Source organism: Stigmatopora nigra, chromosome 7 (genome assembly GCF_051989575.1).
Source record: "Stigmatopora nigra isolate UIUO_SnigA chromosome 7, RoL_Snig_1.1, whole genome shotgun sequence".
Lineage (NCBI taxonomy): Eukaryota > Metazoa > Chordata > Actinopteri > Syngnathiformes > Syngnathidae > Stigmatopora > Stigmatopora nigra.
The window spans coordinates 7,656,784-7,683,167 of record NC_135514.1 but is presented as its reverse complement, the minus strand read 5'-3'; the positions used below and the strand labels follow the sequence as shown (position 1 = coordinate 7,683,167).

Below are 26,384 nucleotides of genomic sequence, written 5' to 3'. Positions count from 1 at the left end.
TTTTTGGAGTTTACTTCATGCCCTCCAAATAATGTAGTCCTCCCCGACACAGGTAATATTCCTAATGTTAATCCATCTTCAACCAACAGACCAAGACCTTATTGAGTTAGAGGCTTTCTGGGGTATTTCCAGTGACCCAGTAGCAGGTGGAGGCTCATTACCGCACAGTAGTTCTGGGACCACCTGCAATACAAATGCTCACCTATCCTCAAATTTCCATGAGGGATTTCAGGTTGTGCTCATGCACTGTGCAAATAATTAAAGAAACGGCTCATCAAGCATACCTAGATTGCAGGTAGAGACCATGTTCATATTCACGGAGATTAGCTTTACAGTACCCGCCCGAGGAAGTACATTGGTGTAGTGCCAGTTACCCCAAATGATTGGAAGGGAGGGGAAAACTCAGCATGGCAGAGGCAGATTAGTTACAGTGGCAAGGCATGACCACTGGAGCCAGTAAAATGTGCTCTCCTTCCAAAATAGTGCCCAAGAATCCCTTATGCTCAGATAATTACCAGCTCACCACAGAAGCTTTGCCATCAATTTTCTCATGCTTAAACTTAATCAGGCCAACAGCAAGGGGGCAATGAGAATTTGGTGTTGTATTGTGGGGTGAGCAGGAGCAGCGTAGCCCAGATGGTTGCAAAGGTAGAGCTCTGAGGAGATGGTGATTACAGTCTGCAGGAAGGTCAAGATGGCATGTTATGCCCAGTGGAGTTCTGCATTTTTACATTTCACGGTGATGTCAATGGTTGCTACCCTTCAGCACAAAAAGAGAAAAAATGTAATTGCCGATTAAAATGAAAGTCTTGAAACCACCTCGTATTTAATTATTGTTAACATTACATGTTATTTCCTTCGCAGAAGATTAAGATTTATGTTTTCCTAACGTGTTGTTTTAAAAGCGCAGTTGAATGAATCAAAATTGGTTTGCCTTATCGTGCTAATTGGATATTACGTCCATTGTATAACATTCAAACCTCCCAATCAATATCAAGCCGCTTTGCTCGAGTCTGACAAACTATGAGGCAGTTTCTCATTATTTTAATGACAGTCTTAATTTTCAGAGCAGGTGAATCTAGCTGGTAAAGAAAGACAAAGGCAGGAGAAATCGTTGCCAAGTTTGATTTCAGCCCAACTACTCTGGTGCGTATCCAAGTTACCATTTTATCAGTGTGCAGCAAACTCCAATACAACTTATCCCACATCGTTGAACAAACCAATGCCACACTCATTGAAATGTAAATGCATCATTAAAAGAGTTTAATGACTTTCACAAGCACTGACACTAGCAACTATGAATCCTTTATTGCACCACCTTCCTCACCTTCATTCTGCACACTAAATGTCACCAAGAGCAAATAAGCACACCCACGCACTATATTACGCAGAGGCTTCCTCTCCTATTCTTTGTCCGCAATCTAATTTTTGGCGGCTCTTAACTTTCTCACTGCTACTACTATTCACTGTGTTGCATGTTATGTGTGGAAAGGAAGTACATGAGTGTTAAGGTAAGAGGGTTCTGGGAATTCAATCATGTCTCCTGATGAATGAGGGTTGCTTTTGGCTGTAGGGACAAAAGGGTGGCTTTAATATGTCATTGGGGAGGAGGGCTGGTGAGGCTCCATCGGAGCAGAGTTGGGAGATTTGTGAGAGATGGCGTGTGGCAGGAAGAGTCCATTGGGCACAGAAAGAGTGATGAGCATGAATGACATGACGACTGCCTTTGGGTAACACAAAGCTCTCCGTTTAATGTGTGTCTCTGACATAAAGATACGGGCAGCTGTACTGTTTCCGTCGGTGTGTGTACATTGACATTACCATGGCACACACTTCTAGCTTGAAGCATGGCAGTGCACCGCTGTTCTCCCTGGGTGCTTTGTATCTACATTGACAGCTGACACGGAAGGATAGATGTTGGCAGGCATGAACAAATGTTCATTTCGAAAATAAAACCAAATGGAGACAAACAATATAGTACACAATCATTCAGATTGCATCCAGCCTGGGCAACAAAGTGGTTAATAAGACTATGTGAACTACGGACAAGGACAAGAAATAAATGACAATGGTAAAACAAGAGCTCATATAACCACCAACGCAAAGAGTGTGTTGTTTGAATAGTGGACAGGAGGCTATGTAAGTTAAACATACAAAAACAAAGCCCATAAAGCATGCGTCTTATGAACGAATGGGTTTATTGTATGCTGCAGTGCATAGAACGGTTTTATGTACAAATTTCCCTTCAATGTGTGCACCATTTTATAGTTCTTGCTCTGTATTTGACTATGGCTGTTCATGCACTGTTTCTGTGTCTGCTATTTGTTTTTGTTCTTTTTCAGAGTTCTTAAGTACACACAATGCCGACTGTCACCTTTCTTAATCCAGCCATAAATATTTACAAATGGCCACCAATTGCCTTAGTTAGCTGCGATCGACTCCAGCACCCCCCACGGCCCTTGTGAGGATAAGCCTGCACTGAAAATGAATTAGTAATACGTTTCAATAAGCTATAAGTCCAAAAGTCGTTATTGCATAAAAAAAGTGTATGCTAAGTATTCTCCCTGACATTCACTTCTTTCTCATTTTATTTGACTTAAAAATAAAATTTCCACGTCCTTCTGCCTGCTGTAGGCTAGCTAATATAGTCAGCCAGCTCTCTTATCTTGCAAATAAGCAGCAAATCGATCCAACCACACTGCCAGAAGAAAGTCTATTCTGTGCTTTCAGCTGAAAAGTTAAGAGAACGCGTGTGATAGCAGAAGTAGCTTTTTTTTAAGAGGGATGCGAGTGACACTGATTTGCAACTTGTCAATCACTTTTTACTGATTACATTTCACCTTACCATCACAAAATAACTGTTTAAGATAGAGTATCTCATTTATGATCCCTAAAGATGAATCAATATAAACCATCAATAATCCTTCAAAAATGTTGAACTTAAAACGTAGCAAAAAATTATATTCGGGTTAAAGAAATTGAATGAATGAAAAAATAAGGCATGTATTCTTCCAATAAAAGCATTGTGAACACATTTTCAAGTTAGAAAATCCACTTTGGAGTCAAGAGAAATTTAGTGAGACTGGAGAGAAATTATTAGCTCAAAATATAATGGATTCATTTTTGTCCCATCAAGGATTTCTTAGTCATTACTAACTTTATAAAAGCATCTTTACACAGGATTGCTAATCATTACACGAGGGCGGGGGGTTGTATTGATATATCGTAACCATTAATAAGTCATGCTGCAATTCAGACTGTATTGTTTCCGATACAATACTTCTATGTTATCGAATCCAATGAAGGTCAAAGCGTGTAACACTGCTGCCAAAGTAAAAGTGTAAATGGGCTTACAAGTCACTCAGAAATGCATGAAAAACTGCTGTGGATGTTGGGCTTTGAGGATGCAATATATCACCTGTAGCAGCCGTCAGGAATAATAGCAATCCCTGTCTATATTTGCAGACTGATGTGAAAATGAAAAGCTTTAATAGAGAAATGGTGGTGCGTGTGATTTCTACCCCGTCTTCGATTCAGAGATCACAGCAGCATGACTTTACATTATAAAGTGTTACATGAACTCACCTGCACATTTGGTCCTGCTCACTAGCGGGGGTCCAGGAGGACCCGTGCCTCCTTCCCCGGGGCGGGTCAACAGCACACTGATGTGGTATTCTGTATCTGGATCAAGGTGCCACAACTTGTAGGTGACCATGTTTACTCCATGCACCTCAGACCATGGAGACTGGCTTGCACGATACTCAATTTCTTTCCTGATAATGGGCCCATCTCCAAGGATGGAATTGGTATTGAGCTGGATGATTAGGTAAGTGGAGCCAGCACGTAGCAGCTGAGGTGGTGCGATAGGGGAAGGTGGTACTGTCAGGGATTTAAGAAAATACAGAAAAAGAAAAATTATAATGGTGAAGGAAATGGAATACATGCAGTACAGTTCTTTTTTTTTTTAATCAAACCCATCAGTTGCACACAAACAGAGTCCTCAACGAGCTATACAGCCCATGGAGAATTGAATGGGTCCCTTGAGACTTGAGGATGTGAGCAGGTCAAGACAGTGTTTAAATAGCAGATTAGCCACACCGATTAACAAGGCATTCAGAACCTTTGCATACATTAAGCACAACGGAACATGACAGGTGTGAACACAATAGAACAACCTTTGCCACAGAAAAATTAGGTGCCTTCATCCGTTTCATGATAAAAGAAGAGACTTTCCTTACTGTCAGTTGAGATTGCCAACTGGGGATTAATTTCAAGCCCAACGGTCAGTTACTCTCACATCTAAGCTGTTGAACAATTACATGGGCAACGGTGTGAGAAAGGAAGGGGACGCAAAAGGAATGAGGACAAAGCACAAGAAAAGATCACAGTTAGATGTGTGGCTGTGACTAATCTGTCACTCCAGTAGAGGCACCCCATGTCTTTTAAAGGGGTCCTCTCTTAACAAGATTTATACATCAGTAGAAAACCCCATTTTTTATTCTGATGCTTTCCTTTGAAGCTTCCTTTGCTTTCGGCAACTCATTTTTGAAGCATTGATAACGGAACCAAATAAAAAACAAAATTGGCCTTTCAATAAGGGCCAAATATGGTAAATCTACATGATGGTTGTTAGCAGAAACGCAACTGTTGTACTATCTATTGTCGGTTTGTTTTTAAATCGTGTTTATGTAATCTTTCGATAGCAAAGATAGAAATCACACTATCAGTTTAGTATAAAATGTCATAAAAAAAATGATTTCTATCTATGACTTGATGCTAGATGACTGATACAACAAGCCTCAGGAAAAATAGAAATAGTGCCATATGCCCACAGAACAACAAAACCAGAGTCTAACAATGTGGACAAAAGAACCGGCGTTGATGGGACCAGGAAAATCAGAACCCAAATTAAATAGTTCGAATACAATCCCATGTGGGGGCCTTCCAGTGCCTTTGCATTTTGGATCACTTCTACAAGGTGTTCTCTTGGTTTTATGGTAACTCATGTAATAAGCATATAGCTCCTATTTTATATTATTATTTTATTTCAAGGAATTAGCGCATGGGTTTTCTTGTCAAATTGGGAAGAACATGTAAGCATTACAAATAACTGACTGACATAAATTCTGGTAAATTACATCAGTCCTGAATGTCTGTATCGCTAAATATGGGATTAATTTGCCAGCAAAAGTCTACTGGGATCTCACTGTTGTTTAAGCTTCTTTTTAAACTGAATCTACTGTTCAGTAGTTAAATGTGTCACAAAAGCAAACAATATTAATATCAAAGGCACTGCTTGTTATGTTTTGGATCATAAAATGTCCTTTTTCCCTCACTTCTAATTGTGATGACACAACATTTTTATGTAAAAAAAAAAAAAAAAGAGAGAGAGAAATACCAGTAGCTATTCAAGCAAAGCCGAATGAATAGCTAAAATACCTGACTGGCCATAATTAAGAGACTGTGGTTTAGACTAGAGGTGGCCAAATAATCCACAAAGGCCCGCAGTGGGTCGTGGTCTTTGCTCCGACCGATTCAGCAAAGACAGTTTAACCAATTAGGTTTCTGCTGAAACAAGCAGCACTTGACTACAATCCACTAATTATAGATGTAAGACACAGAATTGGTGAAAATGTGTCGTCTTGTGTGGTTGGAATGAAAACTTGCACCCACTGCAGCTCTTTGTGAACTCATTGCATACCTTTCATTCATACTGTGAAAGGAAGGGACCAAATGTGAGTTTTCAAACATTTTTTGAACACAAGATATAGACATCTGCTACTCCTTCTTCAAGCCTATTTTGTTTGGTATAAATAACGTGAAGCTGAAGGTCAGCAGAGGGGGAGAAGAGTGAGAATGTCACATTCTTACTTCCACTTCTCATTGTCCCTTCTTTGAGACCTGATACATTTTGCCAGCAAACCACCTCGCAGTCATGTCATTACTATGCTGTCAAAGTGGTGTCAGGCTGTAGGGTTGGAGTGAGTAATGGGAGTGAGGTCACCATCTGTGGTACATGATATGACAGAGCTGCAGGAGACCAAACCAACTGAGCAGCCTCATGACAGGAAGCCAAGGATTTGCTCTTTGATTCTACCTCAATCATACAAGTTTGAAAAGTTTTGTTCTCCAGACAGAGAACAGAAGAAGAAAAACATCCTCCATTCAGATGAATCAAAAGTTGCATACATTAGCCATATACGTGTTACCATATGTCCAACAATTCAAGATATGAACTTCAATGAACACCTGTACTATTTCGACTTAAAGATATATTATCAGAAGGAGCAAAGAGAGGTGATACAATAAAATGGATTGAAATAAAACGTAAAAAAGGAACATTATGAATGACAGGGGGAAAAATAGTCAGAGCTTTACCTTTGACAATGAGTTCAGCAAAGTTTGAGACTCCTGAACCCCTGGAGGACTGGGTTATGCAGCGGTAGAGGTCTTGATCTGACCGCTGGACGCTGTCTAGCTGGAACGATACCACAAAGCGTCGGTGACTCAGGTGCTTGATGGATGCACTTGTTAAGATCTCCCCATTGTGTCTCTGCAAGGCATAAAATGACAAGGTCATTCAACACTGTTTATAAGCCAATTCGGAGCAAGTTGAAATGGAAAAGGTTAAAGAATGGAATGTACAAATTTCATAATCCAAATACTTCTGCTTAAATGCAGTTTTGAAAATGAATCTCTCTATATTCATGAGTTGACATTAAAATGGTGAAATCGCTGTAACCTTTGTAAGACAATTGATAAGATCCCAAATTGAACAAAAGCCAAATGCTTTACCATTGCTATACAGTGTACAGTATAAGCTTCACCTTACCAAAAAGAATATTTCAATCAGGAAATAAAAGTGGAAATAGTGTTGGGAATTCTGAACAAAAATTCCTGCAAAAACTTTCATTACACAAAGACACTCTACTTGTGTATCTTTCCATGTTTTATCCAACATTTTTGGAAAGATGCATTCCTGGTTTCCGCCGAGTTACAATGTGAATGTAAGTGAATAGAGTATTTTCTTTTCTTCACGAATCTCTTGACTTAAAACCTTTTATTCTTCAAATGCCATTCCCATATATGTAATTTAGAATACTTGCTATCAAAATGGTAGGCACTCAGTCCTGGCAAATTACTTAAGAACTATAAAATATACTGTGTTATAAACAGTACTATTCACATGAGTGGTTATAAGTGCAATTACAGATAGAAGGGACAGATTAAAATGAGTCAACTTAAAAGCTTTAAGATTTATGCTATATCTCAGTTGTCAGTCAGAGGTTAAAATCATTTATTTAACAAAATAAACAATTTAAATAAAATGCCTTCAGCATTTATCTGATTTAATTCTGAAACTGAAAGGAAAACAATACAAAAGTCGTTGGATACTAAACAAAGTCATTGTTTTAAAGATAAAGTCAATTGACTACTGTGAATACTTTTCAGTAGAAGTATAGAGGTGCTTCTGTATTGGTGTGTTTAGTTAAGCATCAGCGGATGATGAATGAAAGATAAACATTTGAGTTTTGCTTGGCCACTGATCGCACAATTAAGCCAGAGACCACACAAACCTCAGAACAACAAATACAAGTTGTTGAGGTTCTCGGTCGGGGAAAGAAAATCTGGCGCCCACAAGAAAACAAAACCTAGCACTCTGAGGCCCACCGCACAGCGAGCAGCAAAAATAGCAACAAAAAAAGCATCTGCAATCACTGCACAATAAGTAATTGAACAGCATTTATCTCGAGCAACATGCTGCAACAGGAAAAGTGCAACTCTATGTGGGTTTTTGTTCTTTCCATCTACATATTGTAATGCATTATTGGTTTTGAGAGCTTATTCTAACAAAAATATTAAAGGTCTAGGAGGAAAAACAGATGGATGGTTGATGGTGAATAAAAAAAAAAAGGATTTGTACCGTTGCAAACTATTATGTACTCAAATAAATACTTTCCTTGTGTTGTGATGAGTTCAAAGAGGCACTTCAGTAGCATTAATTATAACATGTTATGTAAGGTCAGGCATACATTGGCCCTTCACAGTGCACGCATTTAACTCATTACCTGTCATTGACAGGTAATGCAAGTCTAATCTATTTTTGTCTGGGAAAGGCTCGTATTCAAAAGGGATTTGACGTCAGACTTACAGGAGTTTTCCCAGTAAAATGAATTGAACTTATATCATTGAGTCGTATACTATGATATTTAAATGAAAACAACTCTTATTTGGAGGTATTAGTGTTGTTTTACTTATCTTTAAATTATGCATTTAACTCTTCATTAAAACATTTTACCATAATGATGAATAATAAAACAAAAATAATTTAATTTCAAACAAAATAAGGCACAATCTTTACACATCCTTAATACAAGCTGTCTGTATTTTGGAACAGTCGGTGTTTAGATTGCCAAAGTTCCTATTGTATTGACAGTGTTAGAGAGCTATTGTTTGACCAATAGGTTTTTTTTTTGTTTTTATCATTGTACTGTAGTTACATTGTGAATGGTGCCATTAGGTACAGGTTAGGTGTAATGCCAAGACAAAGTAATTAGAACAACATTTGTGAAGGCAACAACACGTAGTCATGCTCTCACAATGTGCATATAGAAGGTTTAAATTAGGAGGTAAACAGGTACCGTAAATGTATCGCTTGGGGTGGTGGGGTTAAAACAATAAAATAAAATAAAAAATGCGCTCACCTCCAGCAAGAATTTCTCAGCCTCAGAAGCCTTCCCAGCAGCTACACACTGGAATGTGGCATTTTGTCCAGCATTGACCTCTTCGTCTCCAAGTCTGGAAAAATGTGGAGCCTTATCTAAGAAGAGGTGAGAGAAAGAAGGAAAAATTACCTTTTGACTACTCACAACGCCAGTCTGCCACAAAAGTCACATTCTTATCAGGCTTCAAACAGTCATTTCAGAACGAAAGAACTAATCGGTTTGCACCGTGTTTTTTCAGTTTTCTTCAAAATTGAACTAGTTGTATGTATATCAAATGCTTACTTACTACTCATTTGGACATTTTGTATGTCTATCCTTGTGCATGCGAGTATCCGTGTATACTTGTTTTTATTTGTGAAAATTGGAACAAAATATATAAAAATATATTTCTATTGCATTGGTTTAAAAAGTTTACCTTTGGGTAGGTATGATTGTGTTTTAAAAAAAATAGAAAGAAAAACCTATCCAACGTGCATTGTTTCATGTAATCAAATGTGTACTACAATGCGTATGAGTGGTGGTCTCTCGGAGAACATAACACACTTTATATTAAGGGTAATCTATTCAGAGCAGAGTGTAGGAGTGAATGTGTGAAAAGAAAAGCCACAGACTAAGCATCGGTCCTTCACATTTTGACTAATAATGTCCCGGCGTGCCGGGCTGAGCTGCCAATGAATCAGTGTGGGAGTAAGCCTCTCACCCACCCTGGTGATTAACAATAGAGCAGTGAGCCTCGCTAAACCAAATCGCTGTGCATTGTAAATGTCGGGTGCATGGCTGCCAAGTCTGAGAAATCGAGTAAGACGTGCAGACGTGTCAATCCCGATGACTGACAGTAAAAGATGGCAGAGTAACAAAGAAACTGAAGCTGTAGGGAGAAGCTAATGTTTGAGTTAGACTCACTGCAACTTTTCAGCACATTAAACACATGAGTATTTGTTGATCTTTTGTTCTTTGGCATTTTAAATAATGAAATGAATTATAGTCTTCTGGAGCAGATAAACGGGGGCCGTCTCTTTAGATCTACTACATCTATTTTAAAAAAAATGCATACACTTGTTTAGACTGAAGATCGGGAAAATGAATACTAGTCTGTGAAGTTTAGGAGAAGTCCTGGAGAGAAATATTTTGTAATTTAAAGGTAAGACTTAAAACCAAATAGCACAATTCTTATCAAGATTAATTAATCTGCATGTGAGCTGACAAGAACTTGTCTATTCAATTGTGTACAGGAACAAGTAAAACTTCAGAATTGCGCCCATGGACCTTCATTCGTATCACATCGAACATTGTCAAGTTTTAAAAAAAAATCATTTTAAGCCTTTGAAAAAGATTTATGACTTAAAGCTTACAACATTGAGGACCAAACAAGAGCTCATGAAAGTGATCGTCTTTCACCGTCACACTACTAGTAGGCTTTCCAAATGTTTTAATAGCAGCCGTTGTTGCAGCATCCCTCGGGATAACCGGGATGATCAACCATGACTTTTCTTCATCCTATTTATGCTTGGTGGTGCTTTGAAGTACATTCGCCCCTCTAAAACCATGCAGTCTTTTGTTCTTTCCTCCAGAAATTGTGTTTGCAACTTAATGTCAGAGGTGTCACTTACAGCAGGGATAGTTGAGCACCATGATGTCATCGATGGCAATGTACCCTTGTTGCTCGGTGGAAATAGTAGCCTCAATCAGTACCTGCAAAACGTGAAACAGAAGCCACAATGAGCAAGTTTTACTGACACCTGGGGTATCGTTTAACATGTAGTTCAACGGTACATTCTCCATTGCTCCTTTTGGAGCCAGATGCATTAATTGCAAACAACCCCATTAAAACTTTGTTGCACATCTGTTGACCTGAAAAAAGCCAGCGAACAGAAAATAAGAGCAGCAAACATCCCAGAAAACAAAGATGGATAAGTTTTGCCCGAGTCCGCAGGGCCAAGGGAAATAATAGCATTATCAGCAGCCACACAATGTGGCGCTTGAGTCATTTTATATCCAGACCAAAGGCTGCAGTGAAGCCATAACAGCACACTGTATGACTGCACAGGGGCGGGAGACACAAGGGGAGACAAAACATCTGTATCATCCTAAGGAACAATAAGCCATGAGTAACCCAATCAATATCAAATCACCATCCTCAATAATGGAGTTATGAGACACAAGGGTGATATTTTTTTTCCCCAAGCGCCAAGGACAGTATTCCATCTTTGTCATTGATCGAAAGGCTTTGAGTTATTGTTTCTCATAATCCCCCAACCAAATGATTACAATGTTGCCGGTATCACTGGCTTCTGACTTTTACTGTGGCCTCATATACACCACCACACTATCCGCCATATAACTTCACGCGCATGGGCCGGCTGCTAAAATATGTCGTAAACGAGAACACAACCTGGTCAGAGATATAACGAAATCTTTGAAGAAAAGTAATACATTATGTTGTTGTACGTACATTCTTATTTTCGGAAAAATATCAAACTTTATTGATTAAACTTTGAAAAGTGATCTCTGACCTTGACTGCACTCACACCAAAACAAAAAACATAGATCGTGTTTACAGAAGATATTATTGTGTTTTATGTTATTTGGGTTTTCTGCACTATTGCAAGGTGAAATACCAAGGTAACACATGAAAATCCCCATAGGCCAGTAGTAGTGTGATACTGCAGCAGCTGGCAGTAGATACATAGATAGGGTCAGCTATATTTCAGCAAAGAGCCAACTGAATTACAAAGGTTAGCAGTTATATACACAATATATATGCAATACGTTAAAATGCAGGTCACCTGAATGCATCTTAGTGTCTAAGCGTTTCATTTAATGTGAGATTTGTGTAATGTACAGCCGGTGGCGAGCCCTAACAGCAGTGTGTCATGTAGACTAGCCCACACAAGGTGCATTCCGGTCTGTTAAACTTTTGCTAATGGCCCGCTGAATTTCTCGCACTATTGTGGAGGTAGCAGTTAAATGCATGTAAAATGCAGCCCTAAAAAAATGAGGTTAAAGATTCCCATAATCAAATATTTTCATAATGTCGACGGTGTAATTCCATGTCCCTCAGTGGGGACTCAAAAGAACATGTACAACACCTTTATGCGCATCCGAGAAAGGAATCTTGTTGAATAAAAAATAAAAATATACATTAGAGCAGAAACATGCAAAAACAAACATTCAAACTTGCTTTTAAAAGAACTGACATCAACATTAGCGCAACCCTAATGTTGTTAAATGGTGTACAAGGAAAGATAAAATGTATCTAATTGAAGCTAATACTTCTCACTCCTCAGCCAAAGCACTGAACATAAGATTGATTGTTTGGAAAGCCTCAGTCTTCTTAACCATTAAGAAGGAAGCTTATTAAATAGGAAACGGAAAGAGCATTTGTTTCAATGAACAAGGTCCAAATTGTTATTCAAAGCCAATTCACCAGTGAAATGCTTCATATGCTTTATACTAATGCTTTCCTCTTTGACTCTTTACTAAGAGAATTGCAGAGATCATTGAACAATAAAACTAAAGTTTGGTATGGATGATTAAAAAAAAAAGAAACAATATAAAAGCCTATATTGTAGGCTTTTACAAGGTGCAATCTATTGTATAAACAAGAAATGAGTTTTCGAGCTAAAAAAAAAGATTCTTTGCTTTATTTTTCAGACTAGAGACATTGTTTGACACCAAATCATTGACACAACATCAGACCTGCCATAGATATATTACACACGGTGCTATATATTACACAATATACAATATATTACGTGTTATAAATGAAAGGTCATCTGCCAAAGTCAATCTGCTCAAGCAGAAAATGGCAAAGGGTAGAAAAGAGCATAGCGAATGCAGACAAAAAAATGTAGGTTTCTATTTGCTAAAGGGTTTTTTCACAACCTGTCAACACTAAAAAGTGGTATAATATTTACAAATCTTTCATGATAACTTTTTAACTAAAGGCGCAACCGATCGAATAGAAATTATATAGCATCTTGAATTGACAAGAACCCCAGAGTACTTTAAACTCCAGCACCCCCCCCCCCCCCCCCCACGGCCCTAAAGAGGATAAAGCAGTCCAGAAAATGAATTAATGAAGGAAGCAGTTTTCTATATTTATATTAGGAGTTTTAACCATATGTGGAGGATTTATTGAATTTGCAAAAAAAAACTGACATTAAAATGCCCCCATCATTTATTTGAGTTATTCTGGTAAGTCATTTTCACTTAGCTCTGCAAACAACCATAACTTTTATTTATTTACAGCTAACTAGATCAAATTTAAAAACTATTTGTCATTATAGCATCAATTTTCAATACAATGTCTTCGTTTAAAGATAATTTGAAGAAATGGTAATATCAACCAAACATTATGCCCACAACAAATAAGCCAGCAGAGTGGACCAAAACAAAAACAAAAGAAAACAGAAGTAGTAGTTCAAATTCATGCATTGGACAATTGACCAACTGGCAGCATCTATCTCTCCTGGGAAGCTTCTATCCATATCTCATTTGAGGATGCAAGAAGGGGCATTACAGAGTTGCTTTAAGGTGGCCCAGTATAAACAGTTATTCACACTGTGTATTTTGCTTTGAATTGTGCTCTTTGGATTCCCAATTAGATGGCGGTCAGGGGATCATTGTGTAACACCATTTGTTTCTTTCTCATGCCAGTAAATGTTTCAGGGCTATATTTAGCATCATAACATAATGTCATGCATAATTACTTTTCTGTGGACAGCATGGATTTTTTTCTTACTCCACATATTATAGAGAGGTCATTTTGACACCCTCAGACACTTCGAAAGGCGCTACATTCGCTCTCACTCTAGCCCAAAAAATCATTCCATCATCTTATTGCTGACATTGCATCGCCGTCTTTAGAGGAGTCTGCATCGAGTTTTTTGGGGACTCCAGAGACACTGGCAACTTGGAGTACCTGTTTTCTACTTGTCCCTTGCTTATTTTTAACAATGGTGCTTTTAATTTGATGATGCATTTACCTCGAATTATCTGGAAAAATATTTAAGTCTTCCTTCTGAGAAGGACTACTAGGATGAAATGAAAAAGAATTGTACAGCATACAGCCAAAGTAAAATTCATCTAACCGTGGAAGGAACCTGTCTAGGTCGCAGACTTGGAGAGCTGGATAACATCTTAAATATTTGATGGAAAGATTCTCCTGGTAGTTGAAAGCCCCGACAAAAAGAGGCAAATGGGTGCCAGCTATCCCGCATCTTCTGGGCAACGTTTTCAAAGATATCTTAAGAATTCCACAGAATAATCCACCAAAATCAATAATGCATTTTCAAAAAATAAAACAGAGATGTTTGTGAAAAGACTACAAATGCAAGGGGAGGTGTTTAAAAGGTTATATAGTGTTGTATTTAGTTGTGTGAAATTGACTGTTGCTAATTGGGTCAATAAGCAATAAAGGTATAATATCTGAAGTGTCATGTTGCCAATATTTTGTATGAATTGTGAGACAGGAATCTCAGAAAGCCTATTAAACTGCAATATTATAATAATGTAAACAACAAGGGTCTAAAATGAATCCTTGTTATTTGATAATCTGATCTGCAACAGCGCAATGCAACACGATGACAGACTGTCTGCTTAAAGTTATTCCTCCCAAATAAAGGATAATTAGTGACTGACTGGGTTAATTTACCCTTGATTACCTTGTGAACATTTACATTGGTGTTATTTTAAAAACTATTTTGTGTTATATTATCTTTTTGCTGACTTTGCTTGTTTATACTTGTGATCCAGATGATCAAATCTTTGAATTATGCAAAATTGTAATACCGCCAAATAGATCCACATATCTTTTTCTCCCACTGTACATTGTTAGGGTGTTAGAAGAAAGATCAATTGAGTATATATTTTCGCAAAGTCAGTGAAAGAAAGTAAATCAATGGGAACGCCTAACAACAACAACTAATGTCATCTAAAACGAGACCAAAACAAACTGAGAGGGTAATACAAATCCTTATTTTAAATATGAAAAAAAACCCAAATGTCAGAAAATGAGTTATGTAATGTCAATTTCATCTTAATTTGCAGAAACACTTTTTAAGATGCAGCAGTCTCTTTCTAGATATTGTGAAACATACTGAGGTCAATTGTGTAAATGGACTACCCAGGGAGAACTCTATACAACCAGAGAAAAGGGCTGAACTGAAAACTGTATTTTGCAGCAACATTATGGTAAAAGGTCCCACCATTAAAACATTTTACATAACAGTCCTTTGCTTTGTTGGTTTGACAAATACATACCGCCTTCACTGAGCAGGGCAATAACTTAAAAGTGCATATCCAGTGGCATTTTTTACCATATACTTTTACTCCACAGCTGAATAACAATATACATAAAGCTAGAAGGATTGGTTTACATTTTGTCGTACTCATACAATGAAGCTATCAGTCAATTCAATTTAATTCAACATGTTAGCAGCATTGTGCAACACGATGGCGGACTCAGTCTGCATTTTTCATGATGGATTCGACTTGTCATAGAAATTGGCTGTTTGCAGAGGACTGCTTGTAGCACAGAGGCATTGGATATATTCAGACTTGAAAACATCGGAATTGGACTATTCGTACTGCAGGAAAATATCAGGTTTGTGTCGCATATTAGACTAGATTAGATTAGAACTATATTTCATCTCATATTCGGTAAATGTCTTGATTGCAGTAGCAAGACAGACACAAGACACACAAGACATTGTAGACCTAGGTAAAAAAAACTGCAGCCTGTCTGTCCAGCAAGCTTATTTGACTTTTTTTTGTCTAAATTTACATCTAGTAATTAAAATATAGTTTCAATAGACAGTATATGCGTCCATTGGAAGTGAATGTACCTGTTGTACAAGTCTTCCTGAAATGTCAAGAAATCTATCCAAGGCATAACATGGCACTAAACCAGGCAGCAATGTTGCTCATACAACAAAGTATATGACAAATTGCTAATACTTTAGATATGAAATATTGATCTCATCTTATGACAGAATCAGGATTTTTCCATTCTCTAATGTCTGAGGGGAAAAATTCCAGCCTGCTGTGCCTCTGAAAAGGGATAAGCTGTGAAAATAATAAAAGGATGAGTATTGATCCGATTCCTTTTCATATTGGCACAGCAGCTACCCTAAACACACAAATCAATAATGTCTGATTGGCCTAAAATATTGCCTCTTCAAGTTGAAAACAGATTCATGGGTACTCCCATTAGTTAATACTAAGCCTGTAATAACATCTGGAACATTGTCACCTTGTGCGTTATAATTTTTTTAAGCACTGTACTTCAATTTAAAAACTTTGAACTTTTGGGCAGGCATTTGAAGGGAATCAGTCTTTTTCAGAGAGTGTTTCTACCTGCCCATCAGACAAACCTTTTACTTCATTGTAGGCTATATAGAACGTGAATATGTCACACTAAGCCTTACCCCTGTTTGTAAAAGGAACTGTTATTTATAAAGTGAAGGTCAGCTCTTATAGGGTGGAGCACAATTCAATTAAGTTACAGCTACTGACAGTTCACGATAAAATGCACACTACTCAACTTAATTGCTTTTTGACAGTTGCACTGAGTTTGCAGAAAAAAATAAATTGACTCAAAAGATGGATAAGAGGACCTGACAAACCATCTGCAAACTAACAGCAAAATCTGTTACACCCATTAGATGACAGTCAATAAATCTGTAAGTATAGGCTATAAAGCATGATTAGCATTATTGCAGCTGGTTGCAGGAAGTGAAAATGTATTACTATGATGAATTCTACAAATACAGTATGTCCAATGTGCATTTTGTTTACCTGGCAAAAAAAGTAACAAGCAAAATATGTTTTTTCGTACTATCAACATAAAATGTCCAACATTGTGAGCTAAATAAAAACAAAAACAAAAATCCTTCTTGTGTTTCCTCAGATTAGAAAAAACTTGAGCACTCCAGCTAACTGTATACACAAGTTCCAACACATAATTGTTTTGCAACCCTTTAAGATCACTCAGATTTGCAATACCAGTCTGTGTCTAAGCAACTGAAAAGGACCAAAAAAATGAATAAATAAAGAATTATCGTCAATCATCTTGGAATTATCATAAATACGGCCATGGATGGAGCACGTGGACCTTCTCCAAATCTCCTAAATTTCTTCTAAATCCCACTTTAAAACATTTCAAGATCTCTATCTTTTACACCTTTGTCAGTTTGTCCACTTTGTTGAAAAAGTTTAATTAGTTTATTTTGAGCAAGTAATAAATCAATAGTGTGTGGTGAAACATGTTGCTGTTGTATTTTTTAACTATCAGAACAATAATTAACTAAGAAAACTTGAAAGATCAATACGAGCGTGTGATTTAAAAATGCAAGTTGTTAGCATTCAAGAACTATCTCACTGGGTTCAAAAATATACAAAAGTGTGATCACATTTACCTGATATTCATTTGGCCAAAAGGTGCTGACCGCCAGCTCCATCTGATGCCACTGCTTCCCATGAGATCCCGACAAGTTCCATACTGGGTTGCCCAGCGGGCCACCATTGACACGGACGTATGCCTTCAGGGCCCCTGGACTGTGGCCATCGCGGCTGTACAGGAAGTAGCTGAATTGGACGCAGTGGGTGTCATTCTCACTCAAAGTCTGCAGCAAAAGCTGAGCACAATGGCCGGGCGCATGCAGCGAGGAATTGACTAACATATAGGATCCTGAAAGGAGAAAAGAATGAAAATATCATTAGAAAATGTGTCCCCTATGTTGAATGATCTTCAATTCCAACAAAATATATACTCAAAATAAACTTCAAGTAGTAACATATAACTCTGGTTTCATCCGATATTTCAAAAAAATGCATGATAGGCTGGTTCATTCATTCATCTTCCATACCGGCCATCCTCAAAACGGTTGCAGGGGTTGCTGGAGCCTAACCCGGCCGTCTTTGGGCGAAAGGCGGACTACACCCTAGACTGGTCGCCAGACAGCCGTAGGGCACACAGAGAGACAAACGACCATCGGCACCACAAATCATACCACAGAAATTGAGCCTGCACCGAGGTATGAAAAGCATGAATGGTTCTGTTTCCACATGCCCTGCGATTGGCTGGCGGGGTGTCCCCCGCCTTGTTCCTGAAGTCAACTAGGATAGGCTACAGCACCCCCTGGGACCCTTGCGAGGATAAGGGGGTTCAGAGCATGGAAGATAAATGCAGCACGAGGTGAATTATTTAAGCAAATTGTTTCTGTAGTAGACAAAATACAAAAAGAAAATGAATAATTAAAGAGACCAACTATTTTATGATTTACACAAGATCAATATTTTTCCTCTCATATTAATATTATCTGTTCACTTGAAATATTCTTGGGTGAAATGAATGTTATAGTAAAACAGTGGGTGTTCTCCTAGAATTTATATAGACCATAGGATTAAGTAATAGTCTTGTCTCACTCAAAATGGCTTTTTTAAACTGATTTGCAGATAAATGGTAAAAGTTTATATGCAATGCTGCAGATAATTTGTTTTAAAACGTTCTATGAACTCACACACATCAAAGAGGATTAAATCTGGCTTTAACCATTTTTAGCTGTTCAAATCCACATAACTAAAATGTTCTCATTGAAATCACAGCACTGGGAGTAGGCGATTGATAATGTATGCATGTGTGTGGGGTGGAGAGGGGGTAGCTGTTGCTTGTGGAAAAGGCCGTTTAAGTAAAATATTTTTAAAAAGAACGTTTGGTTGTGTGTGTGTGTGCATGGGGTACAAAAGAAAGCCCAACGCCAGAGTCCTCTTTTATAAGAATTACATAACCTCATCCATAGCCGTCTCATAGCATCTGTCCTGCCTTCAGTTTCTGTCCGTTAACATGATTAGCACAACAATGCAGAAAACCTTCCTGCTTACAAGCCAGTCATCATTGTCCTCCGAGGTCTCTCTGTTCTCGGTCAACCAATGTCCTCGGAGACCACATGGTCAAAACAGGCGCCAGGTTGATGAAAGACTGTTATTTTCTACTTCGATGGCATTATAAGTGAATGCCGATAAACGCCTCAAAAGTAATTAGGACATAGAAGATGAAACATATCTATAAACACTAAATATATTGAGCAATTTTAAAAGATGTTCAGCAAAGAATTGGTAAAAATAGTGCCCTTATTATTCACAAGTACCAGCCAGTGTCCCATCTATATAGGTGTACAGGACAAATATCCACTTTATATTTTGCGAAATGAGATTGAAATTCACAACCCATCACCCCCAAGCAGGATAGAAATTTAAACAGGAGACCACAAACAAGTATGGATGGTCGTTATCTTGAGGCTACAGTACTTATTTTACTGCAAACCCCAATTGCCTTGCAGCCCACTGTCAACATCCCCTGATTTGTGTCTTGTCCTGGGCTGAGGATCACTGCACTACCACATTGCTCTGCTTAATTAGATCTTTCACAATTCCGACTCCTATCGTGCATCCTCCAGGCTCACAAGGGACTCATAAAATCATAGCAAGCGCTGAAGTGGTAAAGCTGCACTGTTCCCACTAGTTGTTAGACCCTTTTCATAATATACGTGTACAGAAAATACCTGCGCATGCGGCGTGCAGTTATCTATAAAAACATTGGGATGCATGAACAAGCCACTGACAGATTTAACATGAACATATCATACTTCATGAGACAATGAGTTTCTCTATAAAAATGGATGTGATGATTGAAATGAATTAAACATTGGAACAAATTGAAGAAGTCATTTTTTTGCTATAATTCTCAATTAATGAGAGAGTCAAAAGTAGCTAATTCTGTAAGAACAATGCATTAGGTATAATCTCAGTTTACATATATCTCTTAAATAGTGCTTAAGGGCCATATGCCTTCACTGTAAAATCTGAGTTCCGATTAGGATGCATCTCATGGTGGATTGGCAAACTTTAGATTATCAAATACATAATAGTAGGGATGAATATGATGAATTTCGTCAAATAATCACAGTTGGAAAATGAGAATTTAAGTGGGAACACAATGACCACGGAAAACTTTTCAGGACAATGTGTGACCTTCACTGCCAAAAGACATCGTGATTGCAGAACAGTGGTAGCACAGAAACGACAGGGAAAGAAAGCTTTCAAAATCAAACAGCAAGTAAAATATCAAACTGAGGTAAAAGACCAAATTGCACAGAATTCAGATGATTGGGATCCAATTGAACTAATATGGGGTAGGTCTGTCACAAAAAAATATTGGGCAATATAAATTATTGTTGATATGTGAAATGAATGAAAATACAGTAAATAAGCTGATTTAATCACAAATGTAGTGACGATATATTCTAGTAAACCACCCATTTAAATGTCAAAATTTGGGATGTCACGATCACACATTTTTTTTCCAATTTCCTACAAAATTGGTACAGTGATCATTTGGAAGGGTTTAGTTGGTAATATATTAAAAACTAACGAAGGAATTAGAGAGAAAATCCATATTTATTTGCGAAAAATCCAAGTTACGAAACCACTTGTGGAACAAATTCATTTCGTAAGTGCTACAGCACCACTGTACTTGCAAGCATCCATAGTATGACTGAGCTTTGCTCAGAGAAATCAGTCACAATGATGCAGTGTGTCAAGGGCAAACTAATATCCGTAACAAGATTAGGAATGATCGAGCACATCATAATTCATACAGAGTTCTCCTGGACTACACCCGCGGTCACAGGCTAGGGGTGACACTGCCTGTAGCCAGTGGAGGATGATGACAAAACTACATTTGGATATATTAAAACAAGATGAGCAAAAAAGGAGGAAGACCCGCCTGGCAAACCTCGATTTTTCTCATGATAAAACTTGCAGTGGACCAAAGCTTAGTCCCTCTGACATCCAAAGGCACACCGTTATCTCAAATAAAAATTTAAACAGGATTTACTGATGTTTTTCACTTCAAGGAGTGTTCTCCATGATGCTTACAGTGCCATTACTGATATTGTGAGCTACGGAACACTCTCATTACATCTTTGAATATTGTATATCGAAAAGGTCATGCAGATTTTTTAACTCAATTTTCAGAAGTTGCATGCACTTCCTAAAACAGTTTTTATTCATTGCCAGCCAAAATATATTTTGGCACATAGCCCCGGAATATGTTTTGCGGGTTTTATGTGGAGAGTAAGTTGTTAAATATTGGGGTGCAAAGCAATCTTAAGAGTTATAGGAAGAGAAGCCCAGGATGGCAAATTGCCTAATTACATCGTGAAACTGCCACAGCGCAGTAAAAGTTTTCACGAGATAAGTCGGACATCAATTACATTCATGCGTCATCGTAAGACTTTAAATTGTGTAAATAGCAATGTTATTCTTTCACAAACTTTAGTGTTCTAGTGTGTCTTATTTCGTAAATAAGATAGGTCTGAAGTTTTGTAATAAACATTTATAGGGAGGATCTTCATCCCCTTCCTGGGAACATCTTTTTATAGGGACAAAACAATAATAAGAAATTATACTGTCATAATTGAACTTTACTTAATGAGACAATGTTAGCATTCTTCATTTGAAGAACATGAAGCTGAGTATTCAAACCGTTAAACAGTCGCACATCTGCTTTCTTCGGCAACAGCATGGTACATTATGGCAGCCATTAGCCTCTTACATATGCAATAATGGATTTTGCAACATTTAACAGCAATACTAATAAAACCACCACGTTTTATAGCAAAGTGTCTAAACTATTTCACAAACAGCCGCAATGGGTATAGGTTTTTGTTCCAATGGACCCAGGTTAACCAGGTTTTTCAGAAACAGCAGTTTGCTACCAATGATATATGACCTGGTTCCTTAACAATAAGGATATCTCGCAAAGGTTAAGAGAATTATTCTGGATGAATTATATTCTATACACATTACTTTTAAAATGCTTTACATAAATGCATTGAAATATTAAGATATAAAAACACAGCTTTACATGACTTATTAATGCAAAAGCAAGATAGCTGAACAATGAAAATGATACCATATATATATAAAATAAGTGCCGGCGTTTTGCTGCAGTAGACAGACCTTTTAAAAATATGGTACCATTAACTGCTTACAGATAATATCACATACTAAACACATAAACAGAATGTGCACATTGCCCTAATAATTCTGATGATAAAAATTAATGTACTAGTGAAATCCAGTGTAGCACAAAGAACATTTGATTGTGCTGAAAAGCTACCTTTAAGAAAGCCAAATAAATTTTGGGATATAGGGACATTGAGAAAATAGGGAATTGTAAAAGTTACTCCACAATGTGAAGGAATTATTGCTCAGATTTTTCTGTGGGAAAAATAGTCTGGTTGTTTTGGTGAAAAAAGATATTTGTACTTGAAAACACACCCACTGTGATGTGAGTGATCTTACTTAAGCAGCGTTGTATTACCCAAAGAAAAGTTTTCAGTAGAGGAGTCAGTTTTGCCCTTGAAGCAGCTGCCTGGTCCTCCTTAAATTGGTCCTGCATCTCAGTGCATTCTGCTTTGTCATTAGTTCTCAGATGTTGGATGAATTTTGTGTTGATGCCACAGCACTTCAAACAAGATTTCAAATGTCACTGCAGTTTTGGCAACTAAAATAGTTTCACCATATGACAGAGTTGCCAAAAAGCCAATTTCAAAACTGCTTTGATTGCTGTCTCACTTGACTTATTAACTGACTAAAAACGTATTAATTTGCATAAAGATCACAGTTAATGGAAGAAGTAGTTTTGAAAATCAATTTAATTTATTCATTGTTCTAAAATATCACATTTTTAACACATCTTTTTGGCATTCACTCTTATTTCACTGGAAGTTTTCAGGGTTTAAAATTGCATATTACCAGAACATCCTATAATCTCGTTTTAACTTCACATCCCACTCATGTCTTTTTCTGCTATACTTATTTTTGTTATGTTTTTCAGTGTTGTCACAATCTCTTCCTCAACCTTAAAGTAACAAAGATGATAATAATTCAAGTGAACACCCAGTCAGCATTGACCGTTTCCTACTTTAAAACTATATGCCCCTTCAACTGTGGTATTTTGTTTCCAATGACCAAAGATCAATTTCAAATGGCATTGCTTGTGTAATTCGTGTTCACCAATGGAAAGGCCACATTTCATCAAAACTGCAATCTAGATTTAGAAGCACGAGTCATTTATTCACTCAGTTTGTAGCTTGACTGTTGTCACATACGGCAAATGGAGGAAAAAAACTCCATCAAAAAGGTGACACTGAGTCATATGACAATAGGCTATGCAGCCATAGGACACGCTTAGCCTTTTACCTGTTTCCTTTCCTTGGAAAAGCACTCAACTACACTTCCACCATTTCTGCTTTTAACTTTATTGTATCCTCCCGTTCCTAGTAAGAGTTGTGATTGGTTTCTTGCCCGGGCTTTGTAGCCCTAAGCAGCAACCAAGGAGACCATTACAATCACCCCAGGGGACTGTGAGATGTGTTAGGGTTGGAAATACGTGAGAAAGAAGTGGCCAGTGGAGAACTGATTTTAGGGGAGGAAATAAATTAAATACAAGGGGTGGTTTTGTCAAAGTAGTCTGTGCCTTCCAGCATTTGAGGAAGATAAGACCTCTCCAGCAAGTGCTGTCGTTGTTCCGAGGAGAGATGCACTTTCTCAACAGACTTTCTGTGCTGACCTTTTGAATTGTCCTCCAAGGCAGTTCATGATCAACTGTCCTATTTGCCCAAAAGAGTAGCTTCATTGGAAGCCTGTGTGGATACTTAAGATAGGGATGATGTACTTTTTTATTTTCTTAAAACATTGGCCAAGGTTGGTTCTATTAGTCAACAAGAGAGTACTCAGGGAACCAGATGACACAATTTATATCAGAAGGGCATTCAAATTCCTATTAGGGTGAAAGGGTAATTAGTCTAGCAAAAAAAGTACAGCCACTGTTTTAAAATCCTTGTTATAATACTAAAAGTGTCCTCAGTTGAGACTGATCTCTTATTGAATGATATACGGTAGTGCACAGGGTTATCTATTAGCATGTAGTCTCCGCAATTACGTTACGCATGATAAAACTCAAGCATTTAGTAAGGGATGACCTTCATATTATCACGTACTACTTTAAAATAAAAAAATATATATAGCTCAATAGCCATGTAATGTCTTTCAAATAAGCATATGTAAGGGTAATTTCTATAAAAATGTATGAGAAGATGAAAAAGTAAATTTGGCAGTACAGGAATGAAATTGTTACCCACGAGAGGCATGACAAGTGATTCTAAACTGGTACACTGAGTTTGGAATTCTATTCAAAGTTTGAAACGTTCGTAGCAAATATGTAAAAAAGAGCAAAGCAGTCAGATTTTTTAGGAACAAAATGAATAAACTATTTTGTACTATACATACCAAAAAAAAAGTTAAAAAAGTAAAGAGGCCTTGCCTAAGACCTGAAATTAAAAGCTAGGCTGAAAGCTGAATTTCTGTTTTCCTTTCAAATATGTGGCGACAGATTTCTAAATGGAGCAATGAAGCCTTCAAATTTGCTTTAGCACTTTGAGACCAAGTATCCCACAACAAAAGAAAAACCTTTCAAGTTATGCAAGGAAAAAAGCTGAAGAAAAATGTTTAAAGCAATTACTGACAGCCACCGCATTGGCAAATATGAGTACTCTAAGAGCATTTAACTTGTGAATATAACTGCATTGCCAAGATGGAGAAACCTTTTACGGTTACTGGTTGTGCAGAACATAGAATACCCACTGCTGAAGGCATTTACCTTTCACCTTTTAGAAAAGCAGCAGTCAAAAAGATAGCATAGGTCTATCTTTTGGCCAACTGGTTACCAGGTGAATTGAAGCTACTCGCCATTTCTGTACATGACTTTACTGTAGTTCACAAAATGTCAGTGACCGCTTATAGAAATAAACAGCCCAAAAAAAAGCTATGTTTTTAATCTTTTCAATCTGTCCTGGTCCATTCTAATGCCTACAGCTTGTGCGTAAGGATAGAAAGGTGTACCGCAAATGTCACACAGAAGGAGTTCATGTAAATCACCCTTGGGGTAGGATAAACCAACAAACCTGAGTTAGGCAAAAATGACTCAGCACCAGCTGTCCATAAGACCCAAGGCCAGTTACATGTTGGTGCTTTTAGTCCATTTTATGAAAATAAGTAGAACATTCTTTGGGCTTGCTCCATCTGTGGAGTGATGGCAAATGTGAATTTAGCAATGCTGAATATAATCTAAAATTACTGATGGCTCTAGTATGTAAACAGGAAAAACTGAATCACATAGATGGGTCTAACTCGAGCAGCTTGCCAATTATGAAAGGGAAATGTAGTTCGAATTTGCTGGTGTGATTTGTAGGCCCTTGACTCGGATAGCAGAAAGCGCCTGATACAGTAATACTGCTGCAATATTGTGTGATAAACAGAGCATAAGCACTTCAATTACGCGTTATACAATAGAATAAATACTAGAAGGTCTTTCACCTGCCCCTTGTGGGGTTTTAGCTTCATCTCAAATGTACACAAGGGCCATTTTTTTACTCTGTAATCGTCGAGATATGCATATGGCCACATGAATGATAGATGTTACCTCGGGCAATCTACTCGTAAGTGAGAAATAAATTCAACAATGTGGTCCAGCTGTAACATCTGACACAGACCAAGAAACAATAACCAACAACTTGTGGCTCCGGCATGATAAGCTGCAACGCCAAGCTCCTTCATGATTAACGGTATGGTGAAAGTTCTGTGTAGAACTGTCATCCTGAAACTTTTAAAACAAAAACGATAAAACTGAGTGCAACTAATCCCAAACAGATTTGTCATCATTTCTGTCTCAGTGTAGAAGTGACCACATTCGTGTACTTGTGGTGTATTTTACTAAGGTGCAACAGTTCATTTAATTACAGCCTTTGATCACATGTTTTACCTTCCTATGATCCCTGGCGACATTTTGATAAATAAATACAGTACACCCTCATTACTGTTTGTTAGCATGTCTGATTTTCCACTCAATGGGTTTAAAGCGGGTAAGTAAAGAAGAAAACAAGCGTAGCTGAAAAACAAAAATAACTTTACAGATGAGAGAAGTCCCCTTTGTGGCAGAACAATTACTTATAATTGGCTCTCTATTTTTGTTTAGTTTGGAATATCCAATAGTTGTTCCGTTACAAATCCACCTAACGTTGCTCCAGGGATATTTTAAGATTTTCATTGGTAGTATTCCTGTACTCTGAAAGTATTCTTTCGTTCAACCTTCTAAAACCCTAGATGAAGGATGAAATAGAATGAATTAATAGCACCCCATTAATTCATTTCCTTTATGACCTGTCTTATTGGAAAAGAGCCGTAGACATATTCCATTTTCATCTTCACAGCCTCCATCTAGTTTGTAGCTTCTATAAATGTGACATTTTTCAGAATGACACTGTACTGAATTCCAACTAATGAGACTTGCGATAGAAATGTTTCACATCGGACACAGGAGAAGCAGACAATTCACCGACAGGCTAGTTTTCCGATTAGATTTTCATTAGCACCCCGTTATCAGTGGCTGATTCTATTAACATGTGAGCCGTTACGACATGCCCCGGTGGTAAACAGAGATGGAGGCAACAGTCACAAAATAAATCACGCTATCATTTGGTCATCTATTCTGACATTAATTTAATGAGCAAAACACAAGGGGCCCCTAGG

General features: G+C 37.7%; 1 protein-coding gene across 4 annotated transcripts in view; it reads right to left on the bottom strand.

Annotated features, from left to right (window-relative positions):
• The window catches only part of LOC144199428 (receptor-type tyrosine-protein phosphatase U), a 121,525-nt gene that overhangs the window by 45,597 nt on the left and 49,544 nt on the right, over positions 1–26,384 (bottom strand). For all 4 annotated transcript variants that reach the window (XM_077721058.1, XM_077721060.1, XM_077721061.1 and 1 more), the window contains exons 3-7: positions 17,147–17,418; positions 10,337–10,418; positions 8,706–8,821; positions 6,379–6,553; positions 3,586–3,879 (exon numbers count right to left, since the gene is read on the bottom strand). In XM_077721058.1, the coding sequence (XP_077577184.1) occupies positions 3,586–3,879; positions 6,379–6,553; positions 8,706–8,821; positions 10,337–10,418; positions 17,147–17,418 (939 nt within the window). The remainder of the gene's footprint in view (positions 1–3,585; positions 3,880–6,378; positions 6,554–8,705; positions 8,822–10,336; positions 10,419–17,146; positions 17,419–26,384) is intronic.